The 10,785-nt window shown below is 38.1% G+C and overlaps 2 protein-coding genes across 3 annotated transcripts in view; one reads left to right on the top strand and one right to left on the bottom strand.

The window, feature by feature from the left end:
- Window positions 1-1,189: 1,189 nt before the first annotated feature.
- ech1 (enoyl CoA hydratase 1, peroxisomal) lies at window positions 1,190-6,921 on the top strand. Of its 2 annotated transcripts, none has more exons than XM_028465134.1 (10): window positions 1,190-1,494; window positions 2,671-2,836; window positions 2,905-2,993; window positions 3,067-3,191; window positions 3,804-3,852; window positions 3,951-4,009; window positions 5,086-5,156; window positions 5,411-5,482; window positions 5,986-6,136; window positions 6,714-6,921. In XM_028465134.1, the coding sequence occupies exons 1-10, from the start codon at window positions 1,458-1,460 to the stop codon at window positions 6,816-6,818; spliced, it is 924 nt and encodes a 307-aa protein (XP_028320935.1). In that variant the 5' UTR covers window positions 1,190-1,457; the 3' UTR covers window positions 6,819-6,921. The 2 variants fall into 2 exon arrangements, with proteins under 2 accessions (XP_028320935.1, XP_028320934.1); XM_028465133.1 differs by having other exon boundaries at window positions 1,191-1,494; window positions 3,951-4,015.
- cep295 (centrosomal protein 295) overlaps window positions 6,875-10,785 on the bottom strand; it is a 28,213-nt gene continuing 24,302 nt past the window's right edge. The window contains exons 22-29 of the mRNA XM_028464936.1: window positions 10,563-10,706; window positions 9,890-10,251; window positions 8,819-8,929; window positions 8,690-8,738; window positions 8,387-8,620; window positions 8,199-8,289; window positions 7,059-7,158; window positions 6,875-6,971 (exon numbers count right to left, since the gene is read on the bottom strand). Coding sequence (XP_028320737.1) covers window positions 6,930-6,971; window positions 7,059-7,158; window positions 8,199-8,289; window positions 8,387-8,620; window positions 8,690-8,738; window positions 8,819-8,929; window positions 9,890-10,251; window positions 10,563-10,706 — 1,133 coding nt within the window. The 3' untranslated portion in view covers window positions 6,875-6,929. The remainder of the gene's footprint in view (window positions 6,972-7,058; window positions 7,159-8,198; window positions 8,290-8,386; window positions 8,621-8,689; window positions 8,739-8,818; window positions 8,930-9,889; window positions 10,252-10,562; window positions 10,707-10,785) is intronic.

Here is a 10,785-nt window from a genome sequence, read left to right as displayed (position 1 = left end):
TGTCCATGAACATTCTCAGTGACAGGTTGATCCAGGGTTGTTATGTTTAGTTCCAGGTTATTTCACAGTAACAGAAACAGGTCTGACTCTCTATGACTGTTTAGTGTTGATCACAGTGACAGCCTGAGGGAAGAAACTGTTTTTATGGCGGGAAGTTTTGGCGTACATCTGTAGCGTCTGCCTGAGGGGAGGAGTTTAAACAGATTGTGTGCATTTTTACTAAATAAACATATGTATTATGAAGTTTGCTTCACATCTTAATGCTTTCTAATCAAACTCTCAAATGTGAGAGAACATTTATTTTTTTATTGATATTCAATTAATTCTATATATTTGTTTTTGTATATTTTCATTTATATTTATTAATTTGTATTTAATTTTTCTTTTACAATTTTTCTCATTTATGTATTTATTTATTGATATTTAATATATTTAGTTAATTTAATTTTATATATTCATTTTGTGTTTATTTACACTTTTTATTTATATCTAATTTATTAATTTTATTGCTCTATTTTTGTATTTAATTTTAAATTTCGTTTTTCTTCCTCATGGATTTATTGCAGCAATATTTACAGTTAGTGAAATGAAGCTTGTTCTCATTCATCAATGTGTAAATAAAGGTTTTCAACTCAACTATGTTTACATTTATCTTTTAAACCTGCTTATCCCGTTCTAGATAGATAGATATATAGATAGATATATCTATAGATATATCTATAGATAGATCTATAGATAGATAGATCTATAGATAGATAAATCTATAGATAGATAAATCGAAAAAAAAGAATGTTTTACACTAATTAATAAGTAAAGAAAAATGTAGTGATTGACAGAAAGAAAGAACTTTTTTAATAGTTACTAAATAAATTTGATCAGTTCGTGAATAATAAAGATCCAGAGAAAAAAAATATGAAAGAAAAAAGAAAGAAAAGAAAAAAAGAAACAAGAAAGAAAAAAATACATTTTAATAGTTAAAATGTGCTTATTATAGTTTGTGAATAATAAATAAACAAACAAACGTAGTGTCAGTAAAAGAGAGAAAGAAAGAAATATCATTTAATAATTACTATTTTTTAATTATAGTTCGCAAACAATAAATTAAGAAAACAAAGGAGAGAGCGGAAGAAAGAGTTACTAAATACATTTTATAATAGTTCGTGAATAGTAAAGTAAGAAAGGCGGTGTGTGTAGTTTGTCCCTCGCTACTTGCCGTAGTGTTTGGAGCTAAAGGCTGTCATTTCTAACCTTTGTAACAGTTAAAGCCGTTGTTTGAGAGCTGAACTCTATCAGCTAGTCGTTGTCTATCCGTTAGTTAGAGAAGACTAGTTAGTATTAGCAGGTTAAATCGCTGCCCCTTTAGGACTGGTTAGCATTAGCATTAGCAGGTTAACTCTCAGTCCCTTTAGGACAGGTTAGCTGGTTAATTAGTCCTGTTTAACTAGTCTGTGGAGGAAATGCTGTCGCTGGCTTTAAAGTCTGCTTTCTGCAAAAGTAAGTGTTTTTAACGGAGTGTTAAAGTGTTTGTGTGAATGAAGGTGAAAGGGCAGAGCACGTGTTGCGCTTAAATCGGTCACCGTCACATCCAGTGACCGCAGGCATGAGCGCATGCGCGAGGAAAGTCAGGGTTTTTTTACGTTAAAAACGCCAACGTTAGTGTAAGTTTTCACCGTATCCGCGTTATTTTCATGTGTCATGCAATTATTTGCCTTTTTTCTTGAGCAAATCATGGAATACATTTCAACAAATTTAGTTTTGATTGATAAAAGCAAGTCACGTGATGTCAAATATGAAAATGTAAACAGGAAGATTTTCCCTCAAACAACGTCTGTTTCCAAATATATAAAGTTTTCATGCCTCTATAAACAGTTTTGTTTTACGGACCCCAAAAGTCAATGACTCCCCAAAAAGTAAAAAATACAAATAATGATTACAAAAACAACAACATTACAACTGAAAAAAAAAAAAAAAAAAAGATTTATAACATAAAACAACAAAAACTCCAGAAACACATAAGATGACAATAAAATTCACACTAAAGGAGAAAAAACACAACAAAAAGCAAACTAATGTCTATTGTGGGATCGTTACATGTTAAATGTGTGTGTTGAGTGTGTGAGATGTTTCTACATTGTTATTTTAAACGGTGTACTAGAGCTGGACAATATATTGAGATACAAGATATTTCAAGATTTCTATTTTGGCAATATAGAAAATATTGATACATGTATTTTCTATAGCTTATTTTTTTAATTCAAATACTCGTTTTAGAAGTCGATGCTTTCATTACTTCTCAGAACAGCATGAAAAGAACAGTTAGATGATCACTGAGCGTGTTCTAACCCAGACCTTCATCTAAACAAGCCGCACCACAGAACTCACTCACACATGCTGTCCCTTAGAGGAGAAAAAGAGCAAAGTGTCACATAATGTGCAGTTTTTTGTTAATAAATGTGCCATTTTTCATCAGCAAATTTAACCCACAATTGTCTTTCTGGTCAAACTTTTTTTGAATTAAAAATATCGTTTATCGCTTTTTTAAGAAGAAATATCGAGATTTGAGTTTTGGTCTATATTGCCCAACCCTAGTGCGCGCACACACACACTTCTAAAGCTTGTATCTTGTCCCTCTCTCATCAAGTCATCATTCCGTATTTTCTCGTCCCACAGACACGTGGTCTCAGTTTTCTCGTCAGGTTTTAATCCGAGCCATGTCCTCCTCTGGTCCCACGTCTCCGTACACCACCCTGTCCATCTGCAGACCCACTCCGTCCATCACACATGTGGAGCTTCACCGGCCGGAGAAACGCAACGCTATGAACAAAGCTTTCTGGAGGCAAGAAAGCGTTGGTCTGCGTTGTGTCCTATGAATGTAGTGAATGTGAACCTGTGTTTTCCTCTCAGGGAGATGGTCCAGTGCTTTAATGAGATCAGTGATGACTCAGACTGTAGAGTGGTGCTGGTCTCTGGAGCAGGAAAGATCTTCACTGCAGGTTTGAAACAGAAACGTTTTCTCCGTCTGTGTGTATTCGCTTCCATGGCGTCTCCCTGTTTGTCCGTCTCCAGGGATCGACCTGATGGACATGGCCTCAGACGTTCTGCAGCCGGACGGAGACGACACGGCCAGAATCTCCTGGAACCTCCGCAGAACGATCACCAAGTATCAGGAGACGTTCTCCGTTATAGAGCGGGTCAGAGTGGCTGGTTTCTCATAGAACATACTGTGTGTGTGTGTGTGCTGAAGGAGCGGCGTGATCTGACGCACAAAGTCATCAAAACACCTGAAACATCCTAAAATAAGTCAAAAGTATCGACTCGTCTTTCTCAGGAAAACGTTGACCACACTGAGCACCTGATGGCGTAAAGCCGTGGTTCCCAAACTTTTTTTAGGTCATGACCCAGAGACATTTTTTTATTTTTCTAAACTAATTTTTGATGATGTTGATAATAGCGCTATAGTGAAGAAATGCGCCACCTCAGCTGTTTTTATACTGTATATTTTTTTAACTAGATTTATATTTGAGGAAGTAACAAGTAAATAAGTAGCAAAATATTTATTTGAATCACAAATTTGTTTTAATCAATTGGACATTTCAAGCGACCCCATTTGACTTCCGGACGACCCCATGTGGGGTCACGACCCTAAAGTTGAAAAGCACTAGGTGTAACAGTTTGAAGAGTTATGATGTTATCTAGTGACTGTTCTGATGTAATAAGACCTTTAATAATGAATGTTTGTGTAGCGTGTCACCAGGTTCTATGATCACCAGTAGATCTGATACACCTGTCTGTGGTTTCCTCAGTGTCCAAAGCCAGTGTTGGTGGCTGTTCATGGAGCGTGTGTTGGAGGAGGTGAGACGCCATCATTACTCAGCACTAAGTTCAACACCCGTACATTTAGTTTTATTCATTATATTTATTAATAAATTATTTATTTTTTTCTGTGGCAGGTGTAGATTTAATCACAGCCTGTGACATTCGTCTGTGCACTCAGGACGCCTGGTTCCAGGTTAAAGTACGTCACCGTGTTTTTATAAATCTATTCTTTATACGTCTGTGACACAGGACAGGAACAGATCTATTCTTTATACGTCTGTGACACAGGACAGGAACAGATCTATTCTTTATAAGTCTGTGACACAGGACAGGAACAGATCTATTCTTTATACGTCTGTGACACAGGACAGGAACAGATCTATTCTTTATACGTCTGTGACACAGGACAGGAACAGATCTATTCTTTATAAGTCTGTGACACAGGACAGGAACAGATCTATTCCTTATACGTCTGTGACACAGGACAGGAACAGATCTATTCTTTATACGTCTGTGACACAGGACAGGAACAGATCTATTCTTTATACGTCTCTGACACAGGACAGGAACAGATCTATTCTTTATACGTCTGTAACTAAGGAAAGGAACAGATCTATTCTTATACATCTGTAACACAGGGCAGGATCAGATCTGTTCTTATACGTCTGTAACACAGGGCAGGAACAGATCTGTTCTTTATACGTCTGTGACACAGGACAGGAACAGATCTGTTCTTTATACGTCTGTAACACAGGGCAGGATCAGATCTGTAACACAGGGCAGGATCAGATCTGTTCTTATACGTCTGTAACACAGGACAGGAACAGATATATTCTTTATATGTCTGACAGGACAGGAACAGATCTGTTCTTATACGTCTGTAACACAGGACAGGAACAGATATATTCTTTATATGTCTGACAGGACAGGAACAGATCTGTTCTTATACGTCTGTAACACAGGACAGGAACAGATATATTCTTTATATGTCTGACAGGACAGGAACAGATCTGTTCTTTATACGTCTGTAACTAAGGAAAGGAACAGATCTATTTTTTTACGTCTGCGACAAAGGAAAGTAACATATCTATTTTTTTTTTTACATCTGTAACCAAGGACAGGAACAGATCTATTCTTTATACGTCTATAACACAGGACAGGAACAGATCTATGCTTTATACATCTGTGACAAAGGAAAGGAACAGATCTATTCTTTAAACATCTAGTAATTTTTAAGGAGATTTAATCTACATGTTTGTGTTTCTACAGGAAGTTGACGTTGGATTAGCCGCTGACGTCGGGACTTTACAGAGACTTCCTAAAGTCATCGGCAGCCGCAGGTCAACGTCACTTCTACATTATAATTAAATACAGTTCCTGTGTAATGAACACATACATAGATATGTGTAAAAGTAGCAGGAAACAGGAAGGAATCTTTTCACTTATGAAAGCAATGGAAACAAAAAAAGCTGCTGGACTTTAGTTGTTTTTAAATGTAAACCTGGAGGTTTGTCCCTGAACGCATCACGTCACGACTGATGAAGCTGAAGGAGGCGTTTAAGGACAATGTTTCTAATCTTTTGTTGTTTTACAGCCTGGTGAACGAACTCGCTCTGACAGCCAGGAAAATGTACGCTGATGAAGCAAAGAGCAGTGGATTAGTCAGGTAAACACTCTACCAGTAGGTGGCAGTAATTAGTTCCTAACTTTTATTCTGAAATCACATTTACTAATAATCTACTGCTGACAGATTGTACGTGAGACATAAAGAAATATGTTTTTCTTTCTTTTGGAATTAAAAAAGTAAGGGAGGAAACCTTTTTTGTTGCCAAAAGTGTTTAAAAAACAAGTCGCAATAATAAATAAATATAAACTGCATTTTGGTTTAATTCCGCTGATGAAAAATGCTACACAGGTTCATTTAATAAACAGCTGCACAATATTCAGCCAATTTAGTCTTTTTCTCCTCTAAGGGACAGCATGTGTGAGTGAGTTCTGTAGTGTGACTTGTTTAGGGGCAGGTCTAGGTTAGAACGCACTCAGAAATCATCTAAGCTTTTCATGCTGTTCTGAGAAGTTGCAACCCCTAAAACAAGTATTTTATTACAAAATAAGATAAATATATATTGATATAGGCGATTTATATTTGTGTCCTCCGTGTGTCACTAGTCGTGTGTTTCCTGATAAAGACGCTCTGATGGCTGGAGCTCTGGAGATGGCTGAGGAGATCTCAGCTAGGAGCCCTGTGGCCGTTCAGGGAACAAAGATCAACTTGATCTACTCCAGAGATCACAGCGTGGCTGAAGGACTCGACTACATGGTGAGCAGCACGGTGCTTTTATTTTGAAGGGGGAGTAAGAATGCTGTCCTATCAACACTGAACACTAGAGGGCAGTAATCAGTTTCCTTTCTGTGAAACAGAAGCTGCTTTTCCATGAGAATGTCCTGGAACTCTTTAGTTCAGGGTGGTTTTCTAAAGCAGGAGTTCTCAAACTTGGTTTCGCGAGACACGAAGAATATTTTCTGAACAATTTGAGCCAAGTTTGGCTTATTTTTTACTCTTTCTACAGCTACGCCAAACTTGTCATATTTTAACCTATTTTCAACACTTTTTCTTGCCATATTTTTGCTTCTTTTAATACATTTTAAAATACAAAACTCTCCCACCACCTCACGCAGAGACAAACATCATTCCATGGATCCATTTTGGTGGAAAAGCAGCTTCTGTGTTTTAAGTGAATGTTTATCAAATGTTTTCTTTGAATCAGTTAAACCAAGTGTTTTTTTTAATACTTTATATAATTAAAGTGTTTGTCATAAACCATCATTTGAGTGGTTTTATCTTTTCAGTAGCTTTAAACAGATGATCAAACAATAATGAGTGTTTTGTACCTCAGGCCCTGTGGAACATGAGCATGCTTCAGACCAACGATGTGATGAAGTCTGCTCAGGCCTCCATGGAGAAGAAGAGCCCAAAAACCATAGAGTTCTCCAAACTCTGAGAGGAACCTTTGACTGATGAATAAGAAATAATAACGAGGGTCGGTGCCAAACAAACAGATTACAATAACTTAACTGGGCTTTATTAAAATAAATTAAAAACAGCAGCTGAATCACTGTCTGCTCTGCTTGGCTCGAAGCTTCTGTAAAGTTTTCTGTGGAGAGAGAGGACGTACACACACATGCTGAGTCAGCGCACACACACTCGCTCTGAGAGAACCTGCAAATTAAAGCCTCACCACCTCATGGAACTCTTTGGCCTTCAAACGGTTCTTAGCGGAATCGTCCCGTCGACTCCTGACGGCGTTCTGCTGCTTCACCTCCTCCAGCTGCTCCCACAGCCTGCACACACACACACACACTTATTATATAACACACATTAAACATCTGCCTGTGATATTAATCATCAATCATTAATATTCAATCATCTGTGTTGGTGGGCGGGGCTCGGAACTAGGGTTGTAAAGATTAGTTTAAATAACGTTTCGACTCAAGGATGGTGTTGGACTTTTTATCCCAAATATTTGTGTACAGTGTGAAATAAATCTTTGTAATAATAATAATAATAATGATTGAGTACAGGTGAGCTTTCATAGATTCCTGTTTCTAAAAAAAAAATTATCGCCATAAACAACATTTAATGTCAAATGTTTTCACATTTATTTGAATGAAATCCAACCAACACTTCATTTAAAATCAACAGAACGTTAACTTTCATGCTCGATTTTTAATAAGTTTTCAATAAAAACACATATTAGGTTTATCTGACTCTGGTGCTTGTTTTTCTTTTTTTTTTTTAAACATAAAATACAATATTAACATGAAAAACGATGTGTTCAGGTTAAATGAACAGTGGTTGAACCTGGTATTTTTCATTATAACATGATGGTTATCCTGAGGCGTCTGCAGAGCTAATGCTAACGAGCTAACGCTACATGTGCTGCTGTCAGAAGGGTCTGGTGATAGATGGCGGACACAGTGAACCACAGTTTTAGAATATCTATGTGATAAAGTCAGTGTTTCACACACTGGACACAAAGGTTTGTTGTTTGCTGGGGGTCTGGCCATGACGTCACAGACAAGAACTTCTTGACCCACCACATCCATGAATCATAGGAATATAATTCGATTCATCGATCTAATGGATGAATTGTTACAGCCTTTCTAGGAACGCTTTGAGGTGGAACTGTCTGGGCTTTGCTGCTGAGGATGTTTACACACAACAAAATAGTCAACTCCTGATCTAGTTTGATTTTCTATGATGAAAAAAGTCTAATATTTTTGTTTGTTATTGTAACTTTTGTCTCATATTGTCGGTGCTGCTGCTCAGACCAACATGTCACACACACACACACGCAGAGACACACACACTGTGTTCTCACCTCCGGGTTCTTCGATGCATCGCGCTCACATCCTGTTTTCGTGTTTCAGGCGTGCAGATCTTTATCGTGTCCAGATTTTGAAGTTTCTCTCCTTTTGTAGAGAGGAAACAAAGAATGAAAGTGTTCCTCATTAATCAGTAAAACCATCAGACATGTTGTGAGTAAGGTTGAAATCTTCTCTAAAGTACCCGATGGTGCAGCGTGGCGGCGCTGGACAGCTCCTGCCTCGTTCTTGCTCTGGTTTCTCTTTGACTTTACATCAGGTTTGGGTTCTACTGAGCAGGTCTGTGTTCTGCTGTCGTCTTCTGCTCTTTTGGCCTTCATCATCTCCACCCTGTGAGTAGATCTGTGGAGCAGAGCTCGGAGCTTCTTCTGACGGAGCTTTTCATCGCTGGGACTCCAGTGAAGCTCCAGGACGGCGTCTGAACCACACATTTAGAACACCTCAACGCTCTGCTTTTAATTAATTAATTAATATTCAGTGATTCTACCAGAACAGGTTTGACCTCCGTCCTCAGGTAACGACGTGCGTTCACAGTCCTGAAAGACAACATTAGTGTTTGTGTTTATTTTCTGAAGTCCAGAAATGACTTTTGTTCTCATCATTAGTAAATATTTACCTCCACACGCTGACCTTCCTCTTCCTCAGTGACTGTAGCGACTGAATCCTGTAAAGTGGTGTCTGTCACGCTAAGCAGTGTGATCTCTGACTGATCCAGGATCCCCTTCTCCTGATCAAAGCAGGATTTTCAAAGTAAAGGTCACTTATATCACACCAGAAGGTAGATTAAATATGCAGCGAGTCAATGTTGCAAAATGTAAATGTAGTCTCTGGAAAAAAATGGGATCAGGACATCCGTAACTAATAAAGTTCTTTTATTTTAAGTAATAACGTGAGTAAATTATTTTCTTCAACTCTTAATTTTCTGCATTTAATTTATCAAAGACTTTTTAGGAGTTTAGTTTCAAAATCCTCAACTCATCTTCCAATTGCTTGCCTATGGATGAACACATACAAATTTACTTGTTTAAAGAAATGTGTGGTGTAATAAATGATCTTTTGCTGCTTAAACAAATCCCCTTCAAAATAACACCTTCGGCCTAAAAGTGTGTGTTAATTTGTGTAATTGTTACAATGTTAGTCCTGGCCTGAAGTCCCTTAAAAATAACAATAAATTATTCTGGTAAACTAAAAGTTTATTAATAATAATAATATTAATTAGAATATTTGTCAGGATACAGGTGCTGGCCCGCGCCATTCAACACTGCAATAACATTAACCTAAAATTAACATTAGCATTAATGTAACATTAACATTACCTTAGCATTGATCTAACATTAGCATAGCATTGTTATTAACCCAACAATAGTGTTAAGCTAGCTTTAGCTTAGCCAATAAACCCTCTGTGAAATAATACATAGCATTAACCTTGCATTTGCATTAACCTAGCATTAGCTTAGCATTAACAATTATGTAGCATTAACCTAGCATTAGCATGAACCTAACAGTAGCAATACTATTAACCTAGCATTAGCAATACCCATAGCATTAGCATTAGCTTAGCCAATGCACTCTGCAATAATGCAGAACATGTAATAAAAATTGTTGAAAAAGGTTGAAGGATCTGAAACAAAGCTGACGATGCCTCTGCATCCTCACTAATAATAATAATAATAAATGATGGTCGTACCATTGTCCAATCAGGGAACAGTGTCACAGCGTGTAGCTGATCAACTTCACACACTTTCAGCTCCGAATGGATGACTGAGGTCTGTTCCTGGTCCATCAGCAGGGGGGTGGAGTCAGTGGTCTGTTCCTGGTCCATCAGCAGGGGGGTGGAGTCAGACCTGCCCTGTGGACTGGTTTCTTCACAGCGCTGAGACTCGTCTGCTCTGAGCTGCTCAGGCCACGACTCGTCACACGGCGACAGGAGTCCTCGCTCTACTCCTGGAGAGTTGGGCACGCCACGGGGCGGCAGGTCAAAGATCATGGAAATGTCTGCGCTCTGATTGGTGGTGAGTTCAGCTTGGAGCGGATGGAAGGAATCCAACACTGGAACAGGAAAAAAGATTTAAATAAACAAGAACTATAATCATTTTCTCCTAATTTACTTTCAAAACAAAACACAGATGAATGAATAATAGATCTGTTATTGTCATTTGTTACAGACATATCAAGAATATATCGGTTTTGTTACAGATGTATAAAGAATAGATCTGCAGAGGTGCACTTGCTTCATCTTTATGTGATTTGAAAATGTTGGGTTTGTTGGTGTGAATTATAACTCGTTGCCATCCTTCGATGTAAATCAGTTCTTGTTGATTCTAGAGATGTAAACAATGAGCAGATGTTCCTCCACTGACCCTCAGCCCCGTGTGAGTCCAGCTCTGTGAACACACTGGGATGGTGATGTGGATCAGAACCAGCGACAGTGGAAGTGTGGTTAGATCCTTCAGGAGGAGACGTTGGCTGTGAATGAACAACAGGAGTAGAAGCTCCTCCTCCTCCTGGAGACACAACAAAGGAACAAAGATGTCACAGCACAAAGACACCGTTCCCTGGAGGAAGCTGATCAAACAATAAATC

Source organism: Gouania willdenowi, chromosome 13 (assembly GCF_900634775.1).
Source record: "Gouania willdenowi chromosome 13, fGouWil2.1, whole genome shotgun sequence".
Lineage (NCBI taxonomy): Eukaryota > Metazoa > Chordata > Actinopteri > Blenniiformes > Gobiesocidae > Gouania > Gouania willdenowi.
Note: the sequence above shows the minus strand (reverse complement) of the source record. Positions and strands in the feature narration are given on the sequence as shown.